At 45.2% G+C, this 19,380-nt stretch overlaps 2 protein-coding genes across 3 annotated transcripts in view; one reads left to right on the top strand and one right to left on the bottom strand.

Annotated features, from left to right (window-relative positions):
* Nucleotides 1–6,301, top strand: part of rnf13 (ring finger protein 13) — a 40,723-nt gene extending 34,422 nt beyond the window's left edge. The window contains exons 9-10 of the mRNA XM_006791967.2: nucleotides 4,757–4,837; nucleotides 5,029–6,301. Of these exons, the coding sequence (XP_006792030.1) occupies nucleotides 4,757–4,837; nucleotides 5,029–5,396 (449 nt within the window). The 3' untranslated portion in view covers nucleotides 5,397–6,301. The remainder of the gene's footprint in view (nucleotides 1–4,756; nucleotides 4,838–5,028) is intronic.
* A 5,431-nt stretch (nucleotides 6,302–11,732) lies between these two features.
* Nucleotides 11,733–17,752, bottom strand: LOC102788235 (profilin-2-like). Of its 2 annotated transcripts, none has more exons than XM_006791968.3 (3): nucleotides 17,434–17,750; nucleotides 14,318–14,510; nucleotides 11,733–11,981 (listed from the first exon to the last, which is right to left on the bottom strand). In XM_006791968.3, the coding sequence occupies exons 1-3, from the start codon at nucleotides 17,560–17,562 to the stop codon at nucleotides 11,884–11,886; spliced, it is 420 nt and encodes a 139-aa protein (XP_006792031.1). In that variant the 5' UTR covers nucleotides 17,563–17,750; the 3' UTR covers nucleotides 11,733–11,883. The 2 variants fall into 2 exon arrangements, with proteins under 2 accessions (XP_006792031.1, XP_006792032.1); XM_006791969.3 differs by lacking the exon at nucleotides 11,733–11,981 and adding an exon at nucleotides 11,988–12,420 and having other exon boundaries at nucleotides 17,434–17,752.
* Nucleotides 17,753–19,380: the final 1,628 nt, after the last annotated feature.

Genomic DNA, 19,380 nt, shown 5'->3' with positions numbered 1-19,380 from the left:
GAGCTAAGAAATGTAGCATGGTGTGGAGTCACTTTGGGAAGTGGAAAGATGCTTGCCAGCTAATTATCGTCACCGCAGCCTGAGCTGCTGCTGTGCTGGCAGGATGTCTTTCTGCTGATGAGAGTATCTGCTCCCCATCTGACAGAGGAGCTCACACCGGCATCGGCAGATATCTGTCCATCACTAAATTGATTTGCAGGTTGTAATTTATTTTTTTACACCTTTGATGGCTACTAAGGGGGCCAGAGTGTGCCAAGAAAATATCCTCCCCACCGTTAACCACCACAGCCTGAAGTGTTGATGCAGGATTGGATCAATGCTTCAAATTCTGACCCGGCCATCTGAATGTCGCAGCAGAAAACTGGAGTCTTCAGACAAGGCAACATTTTTCCAGTTTTCTATTGTCCAGTTTTGCAAACCGCTAACAGGAGTGGACCCTGGTACGGTCTTATGCTTTAAGGCTTGATATGTAGGTGATCTTCTGCATAGCTTGGTAGTAACAAGTGGTTATTTGAGTTACCGTTGCCTTCCTACCAGCTTGAAGAGGCCATTCTCTTCTGACATCAAGAAGGAATTTTCTCCCATTTTTTTCCAGCATCCGTTGTGTGGGGAAAATCCCAGTAGGTCAGCAGTTTCAGAAGTACTCGGACCAGCCCGTCTGGCACTAACAACCACATTTAGAGTCACTTTAATCAGCTTTCTTTCCCATTCTCATGCTCAGTTTGAACTTCATATAACTGGCATTTAATTGGTTGATTAGATACAGTTGAACAGTTACTCTTAATAAAGTGGCTGTCGAATGTATTTAGACAAAATTGAATATTGCAGAGTTTGTCTGAGTGACTGTGACAGTGATTTCTTCTAGGATGCCCATTAAGAAGGCACAATGGTCCCGCTTGATGGTTCAAGCATGAAAATGATGTGAATGTCACTCTGTGGCTTCACAGTCACTCAGTGGAACATTTTGGACCAACGCACAAAATGACAATTTACCAAAACACCAAATTTTGGAAGACAGAACTCCATTAGAGTTCCAGACAGTCGGTGAACTGATGCCATGGCACATTAAAGCTGTGATAGCAGCAGGTGGTGGTCGAGCCGAGAGATAAAATGATAACATGGTGACCTAAATAGCATTTTTGTTCTCATACCCAGCAGAGGACGACTTCTCTAGTTGCAAAAAAAGTCTGAGGAAGTGACCCGAGCAAGCTTCCTGATGAGTTTATGGTCTCATTGAAGCTGGTTACTATGTAGCTCCTTCCTCCAAAGACAACATTTGATGATTTCCTGTGTACCCATCAGTATATATATCAATAAAGACGTAGTTTGATGACCATTAGAATGGCTTGTGTGTGCATAGGCAGGGACCCCCCCCTCACTAACTTCTAATACAAACACAGTCATTTTATTATATAGGCAGGTCTGAAATATATGACAGAAACCGCTCAGTTCAGAAAAGAGCTTTATGCTGAGCTCACACTGTGCGATTTTTGGCCCATTTTGAGCCGACTTTTGAGTCAGGCGACCGTTTTGGCGTACGGCCCGATTTTGGCCTTCATCGTGCGTCATGCATCGTGTAGTATACGTGGGGTAACGAGAAGCGATTAACAGCTCACGACCAGCTCCCGATCATCAATCGCTTGGTCGTGAGGATTTCAAACCTGTTTGATATCCTCGCGACCGTCGTGAGGCTGTCACCGCAGTTTGTCACACTGCGCACGCGCAAACACAAATGTCAGCGAAAAAGACGGCGCAGCACGGCAGTGCAGCGTGTGATCTGGACACAAGCAATGGAGGCACAACTTGTAGAACTATGGAAAGCTCATCCGAGCCTTTTCGATGTGGCCTCACAAAATTATCACGACCACAACAACCGTGAAAATAGTTGGATAGACATTGCTGCTCAATCACAGCTGCCTGATTTAGCAAAGTTGATGGCGGTGGTGTGTCTGTCTGTGTGAGTGAAAGACAGAGAGGGAGAGCGAGCGACAGAATTTCTGTTATAACCTTCATTTTATGGATGCACAGTGTGAGCACTCAGGTCGCATCAGAGCATCGGGTCACCCTGCATGGTGACCTACAAACTTCTAACCCCTGCGAGTCAATCGTACAGTTTGAGCATGAGCTGAATCGCGCGACTGAAAAAATCGCACCGTGTGAGCCCGGCATTAAGGGGTAAAGAGCGAGGGCAGGTCATGTGGTGTTACCACGTGAGCGTGCAGCGTCGTTCGCTTGCTCAGTCATCCGCTGATTATTCATCACTTCAAAGCACTGACACGGTACAACCTAAAATCTACAGCTCAAGGCTTTAAGACGGGCGGAGCCTCACTGACCGGTGTGTGATGTCACGCTGTTTGTGTCCATCTCGCACATACAGTCTGTGTGCCCGGCACCTTATTGAGACACGTTTTCTTTTTGTAGTCTGCTGTCGTGCAGGTCGTTTGGTTAGATAAGTTGGACTGTTGCAGTTGGCCAGCAGACAGTGCTCGTAAAGATATGGGTCAGAGGGGGTGATGGTGGATAACGTCACTTGTGTGCATGGAAATGGGATTCCTCAGACTGAAATGAATAGTAAGCGAGACAAGGAGTGTCTGCACAATGCCTTAATGAAAGCCACAATACTCGTGCAATCAGCGCACAATGCCAGTATGTAACATAAGACCTGTGCCGGCATACGGCATTATGTAATTGCAGCTGTGCGACTGCCGGCTAAGCACCGCGCTGCCATTAACATGACACATGCTCCAGTTTTCTTACAGAACCTTGCATCAGCTCCACTGACAGCCTGACATTTGAAAGCGAGCTTCAGCCTCACTTTGACGCCAGTTTTTGTCAGGAGCCGGCGTCTGACAGATGTATGAGTCAGAAAGTGTGAATGCACACGTGCGGCAAACTGACTGGAAAAAACAATAAATAAAGGAATGAAGGGATTGATTTTGACCCTTGGTTTTACTCTTCCTCTGATCTTTGACCTGCAGTCTGTTCCTCCCTGTGTATGATGAGTCACCGCACCCCTCCCTGCAGCTTTGCACATTCAAACCAAGGCGAGCACACTCACACACACTGACTGGACTGAGCAGCTGCAGTGTCTCAGCCGTCGGTGTGTGAAGCATGTTGATGTCAGTATAGAGGAGCCCTCTCTGTCTCTGAGCTCAGTGGCCTCCTTGCCAGCTGTCCTTGTCTGGTCGGCGGTGACAAACTGTAGATGCTCTCCTCCCCCCCCCCTCGTCCTTTTACCCAGTTTCTGTCAGCCTCTCTTTCATTCGCCTGCCCGCCCCAGCTCTGCTGCTTGTCTGAAGTTCAGTAGGACAGCGTGCTTCCCTTGAGAGCCAGGAATGCTGGCAGGCTGGCCGATTAATGGGAAAAATGGAGGGGAGAGGAGCTGCACCAGCTCTCGGAGCTTTTTAACGTGTGCTACTAGCCCCGAAACGTAATTGCGAGGGATTCCCAGCATCTGAAAAGTTGCCAGATGTGGCCTAGATGTTTTTCGAGGGTCCAACAGCCCAACTTTTAAACTAGGATGAGGAGTAACCACCATCCTGATGAAAAGCACGCTGCTTTAGATATGTTATGTACCCCACGTAGCCTGAATCTCACAGAAATTGTTATTGTGGTGGAATATTCGAGAAACGTCCCCAGCAGTTTCTTTGACGGGTGTCGACTCAGACTGTGAATTATGTTCTGCTGCAGTGCTGTGCAGAGCCCTGGGCTTTCCTGGAGGAATCTCTTAAGTTTTCGAGTGAACAGGCCATATTTGTCCGTTCTGAGCAGACTTAATAAAGTGCTAATAGCTTTTGAAGTGTAGCAGAAAGCGATCCTCGATGGCATTTTTATTTATTTATTTTTAAATGTTATCTCCCCAGTGCGAGGCCTGAGAGTTCACAGAACAGAGTTCAGAAAGCCACTGAACGTTTTTCTTCTCTGCTCCTCAGAATAGCTCAGTTATTGCCACAGTTCAGCATTTCCTGAGTGGATACTGGATCTGTGCCTGCACAAACTCTCCCTCACCCTGCGACTGTTCAGCACTGGCAGCGAGGAGAGGAAAGGATGGAGGCCGCTCTGGAGTCGTGTCAGAGGAGTGTAGGGCGAAAAGAAAATTAGCGATGATTGCGGTCGCGTTGGTGTTTCGAGTTAAAAACAAAGCTGAAAGTGAAACGGCCGAGGCGGAGCCGCAGTCGGACACGCTGCCTCGAGTTGGAAGTCGATGATGGAGGGAAAGGAAGGAGGGGCGGTTGATGCGACTCCCCGTCCTTATACGGTCACATGCGGCTCTGGCGCGGACACAGAGAGCTCAGTCAGGGAAAACATGCTCATTTAGAGCTTACATAAACACACCGACCCACAGCCCCCTGCTCTCCCGGCCTCCCTCCAGCTCAGGCAGGGAAAGAGGAAGGGAAGGAAAAGGAGAAGAACGCTGTGGAATTTGAGAGGGAGTGCGCTGATGAATTCCTGAGCTTTCAGTGCGCACAGGGAATGAGATGCTGCTCTGCCCTGCAGGCTGAGGATGGGATGGTTGGTGCAGGGACAAAGAATCGAAGGAAATCGGACTCGCGAGGCAGCCGGACTTTGTGAACCTGCTCGACCTCAGTGACCTTCAGAAACATTAGCACTGTCAGAGATCACAGTGCATTCATTCTCTACTATTAAGCATGCAGCATCTTTATCAATGAGTCCATCCCTATTAGAAAGCTCAGAAAGCCACTTTCTTTCAAATGTGTTCAATTAAAGGGAGAATATGGTTTCTTTCTCCCCCCAGGTGATAACTACGATGTGTGTGCCATCTGCCTGGATGAATATGAAGAGGGAGATAAACTCAGAGTCCTGCCGTGCTCTCATGGTGAGTGACTACTCCCCTACCACAGTTACTCTGACAGAAGCCAGTTACTCTGGTTTATTCTGTTTGGATCGTTATCATTTTATTAAGTAGATAACGAGGCTCCATCGTGATCTTATTCTCGTACTTTAACCTTTGCTGTGACAGCCATCAAAGGCTGGGTTGCATAAACAGGATGCCCTTTGTGTTCTCAGCCTACCACAGCAAGTGCGTGGACCCGTGGCTGACCAAGACTAAGAAGACGTGTCCGGTGTGCAAGCAGAAGGTGGTGCCCTCGCAGGGCGACTCGGACTCTGACTCTGAGGAGGGGGAGAGCGGCCCCGAGAACGAGGAGGTGTCTGAGAGCACCCCGCTGCTGCGCTCCCTGGCCTCCACCAGCGCCCACTCCTTCGGCACCATGTCCGGGGCGTCGCGCTCCGAGCACGACCAGGAGTCCTCGGAGTACGAGGACGACGAGCTGGACACCAGCGACACCGAGGAGGAGGTCACCGTGGAGACCGTGGTGGTGCAGATGCAGCAGCCGTGCTCCGAAGGCCACGAGCACGACCTGCCCCGAGCTTGACCGACGTGTCGCTTAAAGCTCCTCGGCCTGCTCGACCTCACAGCTGCAGAGACTTTTGTTGTGGGCACAATGCAGAGTCATCCCAGTTCTTCTCACTGCTTACAGATACATTGTAATTTCCTTCTCACAAAATACAAATCTTAAGTTTTTGTTTTTTATCATGATTATGGACGACGCTCCAGTCTGCATACCTTTGGCATCGCTTTGACCAGACTGATGCGTACAGTACACTGCCATACTGTACTCTTTATTTAGTCGTAAAAAGATGACACACAAGCAGACGAGTCCAAAGGTCCCGGACACACGATCAGTAAATGTACTGTGTATATAAATATAGATCACAATAAAGGACATCTTGCATTTATTGTATATACATGTTCATGCTACAGTGACACAGGTTGGACCACTATGCACCATTGGTTTTATAAAATTAACACTTTGAGCCACAGTGATGTGGTTTGCCAATTTATTTCTATCATTAACCTTTTTGTTTTGTTTAAGGAGCTCTTGTGTTTTGTGCCACAGTTTGTTACAGTGATTCACACCAAGAGAAGCTAGTTAAACTGGTTTGAGTGACACACTGGAAGAAGAGGGTGTGCTCTCCGTGTGGTGTCACATGAAGCTGTGGGTTACACCAGTTCAGATTGCGAGAACTGTCCGTCGCCTGTGGTGAACTTCATTTCGTTAAACTCGAGCAGTTGCTGTTCGGTAGGCCTCACGGTGCACGCTCAACTGACACGATGTATTTTTAAGACTGTTTGTAGTAAATAATCAGATTTTTTTTTCATAACACAGCTTGATTTTTTTTTTGTTCGTAAATCCTGTTGCCTTCTCATTTCATGTATTTTTTTGTTTTCCTGCTCAAACATCTCTGTAAAACTTCAATAAAACGCCTGACGAAGAAACTTGACTGAGCTTCATTACTTGAGCTGAAAAACATCCTCCAATTATAGGTTTCTTGGTAGCATTCAATACTCGTCCAATGACCTTATCTGATACCAATCGGCCTGTTAAGTCTGACATGGCTCATTAGGAAAGTGGAAGTAAAGGAATCTTTATGCTTTAGTCAAATATCAGTTTCTTAGTTAATGAGTGCAGTTTTACATCTACACACTAGGATTTTCTGGAGTGGCCTTGTAGTTGAGGCCTAAAATGTGGCAGATCTGGTTTTGGTTCTCCATCACTTCCTCATATCCAGTGGAAGGGGAAAAAAAGAGCTTTGTTTTTCCTTCAACAATAGTCTAATCTCAGCTGTTCTGTAGCCTTCTAATCATCTTTTTTTTTTTTAAAAATTCATATTGAAGTTTAATGTGCTTGTATAGACCGTAAATTTACAACATTTACAAAGAAATAGAAAAATGCTTTGTTCTTCCTTCTTGCTTTTTTTTTTGTATCAAGCAATCCCACAATTTTTTTTTTCAAAGAAAAGAAAATACTTCCCAAAACATTTTTTTTTGTAAGAAAGAGGGAAAGAAAAACAGCGGAAAGAGGGACGGGGCTAAAGGACAAAAAACAAAAAAAGCAGACAAAAAATACATATCGATCACCTGTTGAGAAAGAAAAAGAGAAAACAAGCAGAAGAAGAAAAAAAAAGCAACATAATAAACAACATCACGATGATCTATGGGAATATAACAGTAAATACTAAATATTGTGCAGCACGTAATATCGACAGCGCACAGTGTGCTTTGAGGTAGGAGCCAAAAGGGTGTAGTTTCTGTGTGTGAGCACCCGTGTGTACACCTGTGAGCATGAACGCGCTTGTAATGATCTGCTAGATCAGGGGTGTCAAACTCAAATAAACAGTGGGCCCAAATTCAAAACTGGAACAAAGTCGCGAGCTAACATTAATATTTATTGAAAAAAAAATCTTCCTCCAGATATAAGAATGAATCTTTTCTTATGGACTCAAATAAGTTTTGCTGGAAAACTGAATATGGAACAAGCAAAGCTTAATACTAAACAATATATATATTAGCTGTATAATACCAGTAGGCCAGCTCTAATAGTAATTTGGTATTGCTTCGCGGGCCAAATGTAATTAGGCTGCGGGCCAGAGTTTGACACCTATGTGCTAGAGGGTGTGTGGGGGGCCACAGCCCCGTCCTCCAGGGCATGAAGCAGGTATGGAGGAGATCAAGACTCCAGACATCCAGAGGCCCTCAGAACACAAGAGACCAAGGAAGAAAAAGCCGCGCCACTATCCCAGAAAGAGCTGAGGAGAGCCCCAGATGAGGGGTCACTCAGCAGCCGCGGAGCAGAAGCCAGGGGGGGTTGCAGTGATGTGCCCGTGGGCTCCCCAGCAGCCAGCTGTGCCAGAGTGACTGAGAGGCTGAGGGCACACCACCCATGAAGTGGCCCGAGCGAGCCCCAGGCTCCAGGCTCCGACAAGCAGCCACCAAGGAGTGAGCCGGTGTGTACCCGGACGCCCATCCCCAGACACAAAGAACCACCAACACACCGATGTCTGAGGGCGTCTGCCACTGGCAGGGAAAGTGTTGGGGGGAGAAAGGCCTCCATACCTTGGAGGGCCTGAGATGTCCCCAGAGAGGTGGCGTCTGATACCAAACCTGACATATAGACACAGACAAACAGGCACACACAGATACAAACATCCATTCCCACCCTCATGCTCTCATATGCACTTACTCCACACTCAACCAACGTGGAGACAGACATAAAGAGACACTGTACACACAATCACACTCCCCAAGCGTACTCTATACCCCAGGTCTAGGTACCTTTACCCCTGGAGGGGGGAACTGCACCCAGACCCAGGTGGTGCTACCCTTTTCCCTGCGGTGGGGAGAAGCAGACCGCCCCGACTCCGCAGCAGCAGGGAGGCCCCACATTCCAGACCCCAATCGTACGGCCAACTCCTCCTCCTGGCCCCCCGCTCCAGCAGGCTGCAGAGAACGAGGATGTGTGAAGACTCCAAACCTCCCTTCGCCCGCTCATATGTAGTGTTGATGCATGTGTGTTCTAAGGTGCATTTAAAACCCAGGAGGGCATGGAGCTACCTGCCAGAGAGCAGCAGGTAAGCGCATAGCCCCTCCTGATAGCCCTCAATGTCTACGAGTATTTAAAATTGAGAGGTGGGCAACGACGCCAAGAGTGAGGTGTACACCCTGATGGTCTTTTGGATTCCGTGTAGTGTGCCCACCCCCAAGGTCCTATATGTATGTGTTATGAGAGTGTGAGTAATGTGAATGTCTAAGTTGTGGGATGAAATTGAGGCACAGGCAGCCAGAAGGGGACAGAGGGGGGGATGCCTCCCCTGCACCCTGGTGACACACCTTTACCCCAAGGCCCTGCATGTGTGGGTGATTGTGGTGGAGCGGGAAGAGGGAGGCAGCTGGAGATAGGGAGGGAAGGAAGGGAGGGGCAAGTGACCCCTCCCTGGGTCCAGCTCCCCCGCTGACCCTAGTAGGCACCCGCATACTCCGCAACCCACCAGGGAAAGTCGGCCCAGGCCCACCCGGCCCCACAGAGCCCGGGACAGCCCACCCAACCCCACCAGAGAGAAAACTGCACCCACCCCGTCATCCACTCATCTTCCAGACTACACAAGACAATAGACGCCCAGGCTGAGATCTTCCTCCACCTCTCCTATATCTCCCCTTCCTGGAGAGGAGACCTCCTGCAAGATGTAACAGCCTCCCCCACCTGTTGAAGAGCCCCCCAGGTGGCTCGATGCACTGGCGGCACCCTGCTGGGCCCCCATACACCCACCCGCCCACCCACAACCCCGGCAACACACCAACCAGGACCCAAGGCCCAGCCAGGGCCTCAGCCCAGAGACGGAGCACCCCCAGAACCCCACGCCCATCCTGGACCCACCCAGGCTACCAGGTCAGTAACCCACGTCCGTCAGCACAGACCCTCCCCTAGCCCTGCTGCACGCAGCCACGAGGAAACCGTCACCTAAAAGCCAACAGAGCCCTTAATAGCCCATGACCGCAACCCCGGGTTGAGCCCTCCAAGGAAGATGCCCCCAAGCCTGTGCGTACCCCCACACCAATCACAACAGCAACCTTCTAATTATCTCCATTAACAGGAACTGGACTTGTGGTAAGGAAATGTCACATTCACATGGTTTTTTCTGAGCACTTTATGGACCTTAAACATCCGAGAGTAAAGATGAGATGTGTTTTGATGGACCTTGAACGTCTGTTAAAGTAATCAAAAGCCACCTCAAGCTCCTGAACAGCTGTAATGACAGCAGTAATGTCTCAAGTCTGGTGTGACATAAGAAAAAGAAAATATTAAACTTTTCTGTAGAGGAAAACTCATTTCAGAGTGACTTCAATCTTACACTCAGATCTGAAGAAGCACTTATGTTCTGGGACTAACCTTAACCCGTGTCTGGGAACTCAGGCACCTTAGATGAGGCCTAACCTGACGGTAACACCTGCAGTTAGCTCAGTCCAAACATTACCACAGATTCTCTGAGAGTAAAGTGTTCAGATCAACAGAGAAGACAGTAAACTCACAATCTGGTTGGAATAAATTTATTTGATCTGTCTGTAAACAAGGTGATAAATCAATTTATGGCATTTCTTGGTTTTATGCATATGAAATCAAATGCATTAAAGAGACTGTATCCCAGATGTAAGAAGAAAAAGAAAAAAAAAAAGTGGTGAGGAAAGAAAATGAATAGACCGGCAAACAGGACTTGAATTTTTTTTTTCCTTTTTTTTTTTTTTTAAATGAGTACACATATCCCACAAGGCCTAAACAGTGGAGCTGAAGCTAGAAAAATAAAGAAAAAAAGTGCCAATGAAATGACCCCTTCATGGACAGTGGGTAACAATCCGTTTTACAACAGCAACAGATCTCTCTACGTTATGGCACAGGATACACAGGTTCTGCAGTTAAAGTTTCGACAAAACAGCCATGAGCGTCTTTGTTCCAACTAATCCCATCTCCCATTAAGAGTCATTTCTACTGTTATTTTGTATTCCCCCCACTTGGACGTTGTTAGCAGTGCTGAGCGTGGACAGGCTGATTCCCCAGAGCTCAACTGACTAGAGAAAAGGCAATTTATTCCACAGTATTATAGTTGTCAACACAGCATGGGGCTGCTGAAATGCAGTTGTGTGCTTCTTCTAAGAGAAACACAAAACAAAACCTAATGATCATTTTCTTCATAAACTCCCACCCTTACCTCCACTGATACTTCACCTTTTTTTTTTTAAACTTTAGTATTACTGTCTGGTTAGTGTTTCCTTCATCAGAAAGAATAAAAAGCAGCCATCCTTCACATGATTTAGAGCGAGTGTACAAATACCCGACCTTCAACTATACTTGGTCCTATATAAAGAAAAAGAAATTCAAACTGGACACACTCCAGAAGGTTATATGCTGGGATGTCTACTGTCCAAAAAAAAGAAAGAAAAAAGGCAGCCTTTAAAAAGAAAACAAAAAGAAATTAAAGAATATACATTACAGGAGCTGGCAAACAAAAGTATTAAGTGCCTGAGCCGTTGTTACTGTGGAATGTCCGTGGGTTTTCATTTTTCGTGTAATAGGGGAGGGGCTGCTATGCCAGGAGGAGAGTCCCACACCACCACCACATTTGGAAGGACAGAGGTGATACAAAAGTCCTCAGTTGGATCCCTTATTACAATCTACTGTGGGCTCGAGATGATCTACAGGGGAGTGGAGAGGGGCTGATCTCGCCAAGATCAAATAGTGATGCCCCAGAGCATCCTCGCATTTTTTGTTTTAAAAAACACAGACTAAGGGGTGATATCTGACAGGATGGGAGCCGGAGTGGCGAGTAGTGTTTGAAGACTGCCCAGGGAGGTTTAGTGTTTGCTTGATTTGAAAAGGAAGCGGAGGAGCAGGGAGGGAGGAAGTGAAAATTTGGCAAGAGGGACTTTCGAAGATTGGGGTGGATGGGTAGTGGTGGATCAGAGAGGGGAGCGACGGTGGTCCGAGATGCGCGCAGTCTCCCCACCAGGACGTGGAGGGGTGGGTGGGGGCAACGACAGAGGAAGACGTGACGAGCTTTAGTGCTCCAAAGGCATCGGCTGCTCGGGGAGGGAGTGTGTGTGATTAAGTGATGGGCACTAATGTGGACGAAAAATAATAAAAGAATAAGCTTCAAATTAAACACTAAAGCCTTAACTGTGAGTGTTCAGCGAGAATTTTTTTTTTTGCTGGTCTTTAAGTACAAATTTGTCATGACATCCTGTTAGCAACATGCTCATCTTTGCTATGGATCAACTGAAGAGTGCTTCGAGGGGTATTAAAGAGTACACAGAGCAAGTGCTTTGAGGGGGAGGGGGGGGGGGGGGGGGGTGATGAGTGGGTTGGGGTAATGACAAAAAAAAAAAAAAAAAAAAACCCACACAGCAAAGACAGATAACAAATGGGGAGAAGAGAAGGCAGAAAAACAAAAACTACAAACTAGGACTGGAAGTAGTGTGAAATGCAACAGGGTGGTAAGGGTGAGCTGCTAGGTAGCTGGGTACAGGCTGCTTTAGTATCCGGACTTCCTCAGGTACTCAGACATCTGAAATGCTTTCTTGTTGAGCTGCCCTCCATGGACACCTTCCTTCCCCATGACAATAACCAATGCTGGAGTACACAAAGGAAAAGAAACAAAATAAAATGAACAGGCATGTTGATTGCAGGGCTGGAAAAAGAATAACACTCAATGCCATCTCGGCCAAATATGGGGACAGAGCTCGAACCCTGTGCCGTTTAGAAATGCTCCTGGGGTTGTTTAAACGGGACCGTTCGGGGACGCGAGGGGGAAACATGGGCTCAACATTAGATAGAACAGATTTTTTTTTTTGCTTTGTTTTTTCCCCAAAAATTTTATGCTTTTTTTTTTTTTAAATTTTCCTTTGTTTTTTTTTTTTTTTTTTTATTTGTTTTTTTTAACCCTACACTGCATAAGCTACATCAAAACTAAACTAAAACCCTGAATCCCTCAAGTATTTTGCCATCGAGTATGCCTTCTTATTCAATCCGCCTCCATGGACCCCTTCTTTGCCCATTACCAAGACCAAGACTGAAAGAAAAGAGACAGAGAAGGGACATTTAGAGAAGGTGCGGAGATCACACAATGAAAAGAAGAAGAGCACAGAGCTAAAGCGGCAAAGGCAGACGAGACGGCTACAAAAGGAAGACAATGGCACAGAAAGCAGAGCGGTGCCTTCAACTCTGAAGGCTGTGCAGAGCTCCAACATTCATTTTCTTATCGGTGCTGCTGGTGGCGACAGGTCACGTTACAGTTAGGAAGACAGTAAGTGCAACAGGAAAATAAACGTGAAGGATGCATGCAAAGCCTTGTCGTCAGTTCTGTGATGCCCAAACAAGCAGAGGCACAGAGCTGGAGTTAGCACAGAGTCCACTGCAATAGCAAACTGCCACAAAGACTCAATGCATCGTTTATTATTTTAGAAACTATTAAGAGGACACTGCTTTCCCAGCATGCTGTGGTTTAACAGGAGCTAAAAGCCAGATCAAGGCTTTACTACACTTTAAACTGCTAAACGTAGACCACAGAACTCTGAAACTAGTCCAAAGTCCCTTTACAGTGATGAACAAATTCAATGCAGAGAGGCTGAAGTTTATCTTCCAAACTTCTTTGGAAAACTTTTTCTGATGCACTGTGTGAAAAATCTAGTCAGTGTTTTAGCCACTGATGGGAGTCAGTCTTTGTTTACCAGGTCAAATGGCTGCAAGAGTAGCTTCTATGTCCATTTTAGTTACATGAGTAAAATATCCAAATAATACCTGCTGTTTGGCCAAGAGGGTGGGGCACACAAAGCCTAGCATTTCATGGCTGTTTCTGCTCCTATCAGTCTGTTTAATGTGTCATTATGCGCCATGACAGCAGCAAAGAACAAGAAAGTGAAGTTAGGAACTATTAACCATCACTAATGCAGCAGCATGCTTGGCATACCTCTCCTCAATACATGTGTTTAAAAAAAAAAAACCCTCATGTGCCTCAAGTACTAGGACAGAGTGGAAGCGAGTGGGAAAAACAGGTTGTGAATTTGAAGGAAAGGGAGGGGGGGTGTTAAACCAGAAAGGAGGAAGATGCATGCATTCCAGAAAGGATTTCCCAGAAATCCTGATCCCAAAAGTGAGCCCAGAAACTGCTGATGCAGTCTCTGTTAGCTAGCGTACCTTGTGGCATGAACTGGGCAGGACAGGACATCGGGGCCCACACAGGCAACATGAAAACTGACAACTCTCAGGCAAGTCCTTAAAGACTCAACTTTGGCTTACTGAAATATTATCAAGGTTGTGACCCATGACAAGAAATACATTTTAAAAACCCTTTAAATTTAACCTACTGATGGTCACACATTTAAGGCTGAAGCTTAAGAATTGATCTAGTTTATAACCATTTCCACAAAGAAATGATACCCTTTAATTGTTCCGATTTTTGGCAGCTGTAAGAAGTTCTGAATAAACTGGAGGCAAAATGATTAAATTCACATATCAAAAAAGGTAAACATACACTTTACTAAACCATAACTGATTATGATTTTCTCATTTGTAAGCTGCTTAGTCTTAAAGTGTTAAAGGTAAACCATACCAATTAAACTGCAATACAACTATAGCGGGGAAATAAACTCATTCTTGGATAATAGTCATAGCAATAATCTCTGAATATGAACTTCCTGAGCTCAAACAACCTGAATATGCATTTCTACATGGAAGCAACTGCGGCCCGTTATCGACCGTCACTGAAAGTAATATCCAGACATTTTACACCCATCTGTCATATATTGAGGAAAGGTGCAGTCAACATCTACCCCACATGCTTGCACAAGACAATAATATCGTTTTAAAAGCAAAAATAAACAGCTAAACTAAAATGGTCAAACTCAAAGCAGGTTACTGTGTAACTACTCAAGATTTATGCTGCTAACAGCAGTATACCTGATGCTTACCTTTGGCTGCTCTGCCTACAGAAACATTGTATGTGGGCTCTCCTCCTTGACTCTTTGTTCGGATGTCCATTGTCCAGTCGTTGTCAATTTGGAGGCTGTCTCTGATTACGGAGCACTTTTTATTGCCCAAGGTCAGCCCACTGGTGAAGAATCCCTCTCGGTCCTTTCCTACTAACACATCAATTTCTTCAAGCTAGGAGGAAGCACAGAGATCAGGAGGTCAGGTACATCCTTGTTAAGATCAATGCAGAATATTGCTTATGTGGAGACACTTGAGGGTTTCTCCACAAACACAATTTAAACACATGTATTGCTCCATAATGTGGGTGCTGTGAAGCCTCAAGATTGAGCAAGTTAACTTAATTAGGTACACACACACACACACACACACACACACACACACACACACAGTGAAAGCCTGAGCAGACACCAGTGTTTCAAATTATTTGGCTGATGGCTGCATTGTCCAGTGTTAATCTGTTGTCTTCGATCAAATTTTGATGGCAGTTTTAAAAATTGGTGCAAGAAATCCAAGTTACTCATTTCCTGTGTTTCCCTGGCACAAGACGATCATCACATCAGCACCAGCCCAGATTTCACAACTGCTCCATCCTCAAGTTTAATTGCCCAGCCTCCTCTCAGCTCAGAATCTGCTGTCCCTCCACAACAAAAACATCATTGCTTAATATATAAATTGAGAAACATACTGAAATAATTTGGAATTTATTGTAGTAAAATAGTTCTAATGATAGATGCACAAGTGTGCACAACTCTAGTCTGTGAAATCCTTGTGCCCAGAGCTTGCATTCATGTTTAATCTGCAGCTTTTAAATTACAAGAGGGTAGAATTAGTATTTATTGCCACTACTGCACAACATTCAACTATGACTGAATTTATGCACATGATGTCCAGAGCTGGCTGGACTAGTTAATGGGGGTTTCAACATCTAAAAGGAAGTATATCCTAAACTAATCTGTACATCTTAAGAGTTTGTTCTGCACCAGGACCCATTTAAGGCACCAACATAAAAATGTATTTTACAGAAGACCTCCAGGCCAAATTTCCCTTATCATGAAGTATTTGGTTCGACAGATTACTCTGCAAGAGGCCCAAAATATACCAATGGGATATTTTAATTAATATGGCTTACAATTCAGTCATTAAAAATGTATGAGGTCATAGTTTCCATCTTTGATAGATTGCCCTTTTCCCCCCCTCGACCCCAGTCAACAAATTTCAAACCACACTGTATTATTGATGTTTAAATAACATTTCTCTCTAAAAGAGATGCGTATTAAAAGATTAAGTCTTGTTGAAAGGGTTTTTTTTATTTATTTAAAGTGTGTAATGGTTTTTATTAGTCATCTTAGCACAGAGGGCAGTGTTTAGACTGACACAGAGACCATCCAGCCCGGGGCAGATGAAAGCACATGGTCTGTTTCAAAGAGTCTCCTTTATACTACCGGTGGAGAAGTCCTGAAATCTCGACCATGCCGCAATAACGAAAACGTTAAGCTGCTAATATTTCACTTTTGGGGACAACTTATTTGTCTTCTTTGAAACTCAGTAAGGTAAAAAAATATATATACATTTTCTTGCTCAAACTACTTTATTTGGAGCGAACTGCAGAACAAAAGGCGTTGCCCCTTGAGTCCAGAAGTGCAGAGTCATGGCACACGGTCAGGAAGGGAAAACGGCAAACTCAAAGCACGTCGTACGATAACGATAGCATGGCGGCTACCTACAAGCCCAGGCCTGGGTTGCTAATTTTGTCACTTCAACCGGGAATGAAAAGCCGCCATCCCCACATGAAAACGACTTCAGATCCCCTGAAAACCTTCTGTATTCATTAAAAGGGGATTCCTTTTACCAAATGTAACCACCGGGCATGCTGGTTGACAGCCGGTAAAAGCAGGCTTCTATTACACGCTAAAAAGTCCATTAAGGAAACTGCTGTATTTCAAAAGGAAAAACGCTGCCGTTCCTTAGCTCCGAGTGGGCACTCCCAGTTAACCTCAGATAACGAAACAACAGTCCCCGCCACATGAGCGGGGTTTTCATTTTATAATAGCCAGCTAGAACTGCTAAACCTTCGTTATATTAACGTTGGAACCGGAGGAGTCCCGAATAAAAACGCAGATGACTGGCAAAATAAATTTAACGGACAAAATGGAGGATGAAGGAAAACCCCGAATGTGTCTGTTAAACAAGTTAGCTTTACTTTCAGTCGACTGAGTTTTATTTGTTGTAAAATAGGAGCATCCGACGCATGCTGTCCATAACACGGGGTGGCATGCTAATGAGAAAAAAAACGAGATCCGAGCCCAGACGTCTCGGTTAGCTTCCATGGACAAAAATGAATAAGAAACTGGGAGCGTGTCCGCCATCTTGGAAAAATGATGGGCGGTAGCGGTGGAGAGATTCACAGAAGCCGAATAGGAAAATTGAAAAGTACCAACGGAACGCCAGCACGTAAGGAATGCGTGCGAGCGCCGCCAACCCTGCGCCGTTAGCGTTAGCTAGTAATGACTGAGGATGATGGTGGTGGGGAGGGAGATGACCGGCCCGATTTGAGCTAACCGTGTAGTTCGCTAATCACTGCTAACGCTGACTTAGTCTGCATGGAAAAGCTTATGGTAGCCGAAACTACTAAGCAGTTTTTAAACATGCGAATGACTAATTCAGGATACAATAGTTTTATAGGACTGCCGTTTAATTTTCTTATATTACTGTAGCTTTTCCAATGCGGCTAGTTACTGTTAGCAGCCAAGTTAGCCGCTTTAGCGCGAGTTCGCGGCAACGATGATCTCTAGCTTGAGCTCTTCGGTGCTGCACAGTTATTTTAAAAGGGGAAATGGCTTAAGCGTTAAGATAGTAGACGTACAATAAAAGCGGGAAAAGAAAGGTGGCAATTGCAGGCGACAGGTTGAAAAGCAACGGCGCACACATGCCAGTGGATCCTATGTGTGACCACCGGATACCATGTGTACCCACACTGCTTCGCTTATCCCCCATTCAACAAGGCCTGGCATGCAGACAAACATATAAGCGACATGCAAAAATGTGCATTATGCTCATACACAACTAGGAATACCGACGTACAGCACATACGTACCGTTATGTTGGCAAAGGTACCGCCGACAAAAGATGCCCAGACATATTTGGCGTCCGCATACCCAACAATGGCCGCGTCCTGGCAGCTGCCATCGGCCATCAGGTTGTCCACGTAGCTTTGCCAGGACATGTTTGTGAAATTAGTTTTAAGGTGAAAAAAGTAAGCTAAGTCACGATCGCCTCTTGAACGACGAAGAAACTGTGAGAAAGCTGTATTTATCGGTGGTTACACGGGCCTCCAGCAAGCAAAACCCCCCCGGCACCGTTACGTCCTGGCTTTCTTCTGGTCTAGGCAACGAAAAGGAGCCGCTGCAACCGGACAGGCGCTTGGGTGTAGTCCTGACTAAATCACTCCGCCCGAGTCGTTGTTCGTCTCTCCTCCCATTGTATAATATAGGAAGCGGCGGAGGAATATCATGGTTTATCGCGACAGCAATAAGGAACTCGGTATTTTTCTCAAGTGCATCAAAGATTTAGCCAATCTTCCAGATTTTTTAAGGCCTTAAACTTGATTAAAAAACAAGTTTACATTTGCAAAGGAGAATTTTAATGGTTTAAGGCTCATTTAAAGCTTAGACTATAGTAAGTTATTCCGTTGTAAAGTTTAAAAAGGCATTTTGTTTTTACACAGTTTATTTTTTTCACTTTATATTGATAATTTAAGACACGCTGGCACCCATCTCTTTATTTAAACACTGGATTAGTGTTTTTTGTTAATATTAACTATTACATTAAAAGTTTTATAGTTCTTGATTTAACATTCCAGTGATGGCTACGCAGTCCAGTTAAGCATCTGAGAAAATTCTTCCTGGACTCTGTTAACTACACTGGTCATTTGAGTTACTGTGTCATATACAGAATGACACCTGCTAGAAGAAGCACTCTCAAAAGATCACAGGTGAAAACAGAAAGAGGTAACTGAAAATTATTTCATTGTTTAAGCTCTCAGGATCACGAGAGAAAACCTGTTGTACCTGTTGGGTAGAGCATGTGTCAAACCTGTAATCCCAAGAGAAAAATATGAACGTAATATAATGTGAGGCAGCCATCATTAGCACTGTGTCAAAGGGAAAAGCTTTTTTCCATATATGTGGCTAATGTTTACACGTTAAGCATGGTTTATGCTCGAGAATGCATTCCAGTGAATACGGAGCAATCACGTTTATTTACTTTTTTATGCAAGTTGCTCATAATTTTATTCTGTGTTACTTCTCTAGAAGTGCTCTTACAGTGTGGCAGTATGACAGTTGTCACAAAGTATGTAAATGTAGGATTTTTATGGTGGCAGGCCAAAACTGTCCTTTAACCTTTTTCAAAACTATTTCTTTGTTGCAATTTCACTGTTTATTCGGTGTTGCTTTGCAAGTTTAGCTCAAAAAAAAAGAAAAGAAAAGCCTCACAGCATCTCACACAGTAATTGCACCCACTGAAAACAAAGGGGGAAAAAACCATAAATAAATAATAAACATAAAACAAGCTCGTTCTTTGGGAGGCAGTTGGAATAAAAGGAATAAACACAGCTGTGTTTTTTTAAGAGTTCAGAGTGCACATGTGTGCATCTGTCCAGCATGCTCTGATGACCACAAATATAGGGGTGATGAGGACGCTGAGCTTCTACAGGTGCAGCAGTTTGGTTAAGGACGCGCTCCAGCCAGTCACACACCTACGGATGATGTCAGCCGTGCGTCAGATCTGTGACTACGAGGCTGCTGTGTTTTGTATTTCTATCTGTTTGTGTTTGCTCCATGGAAACCATTAATAATCAGGCCACTCTTGTGATCAGTGTGCTTAAATTAGAAGACTGCTCTGCTCCTCCTACTCTGGTGATATGTGTGTGATCTTCATTTAGGGAACCCTTCCCTGGGGTTTCGTCTTCTCTTCCAGCTCTACGCAAACTAGCTTAAAAGTATGTGCTCAGGCACCTTGGGTGGCCACCTCTATTTGGCAG

Source organism: Neolamprologus brichardi, chromosome 15, assembly GCF_056152115.1.
Source record: "Neolamprologus brichardi isolate AB-2024 chromosome 15, ASM5615211v1, whole genome shotgun sequence".
NCBI lineage: Eukaryota > Metazoa > Chordata > Actinopteri > Cichliformes > Cichlidae > Neolamprologus > Neolamprologus brichardi.
This window is presented reverse-complemented; position numbering and strand designations above follow the sequence as displayed.

Coding starts and splice junctions, on each gene's coding strand:
- LOC102788235 (XM_006791969.3), bottom strand. CDS start 17,562: ATGTCCTGGCAAAGCTACGTGGACAACCTGATGGCCGATGGCAGCTGC. Junction 14,511..17,433: donor GTACCTTTGCCAACATAACG/GTACGTATGTGC, acceptor GCTTCCTCCTAG/CTTGAAGAAATTGATGTGTT. Junction 12,421..14,317: donor TGTAGGCAGAGCAGCCAAAG/GTAAGCATCAGG, acceptor CTTTTCTTTCAG/TCTTGGTCTTGGTAATGGGC.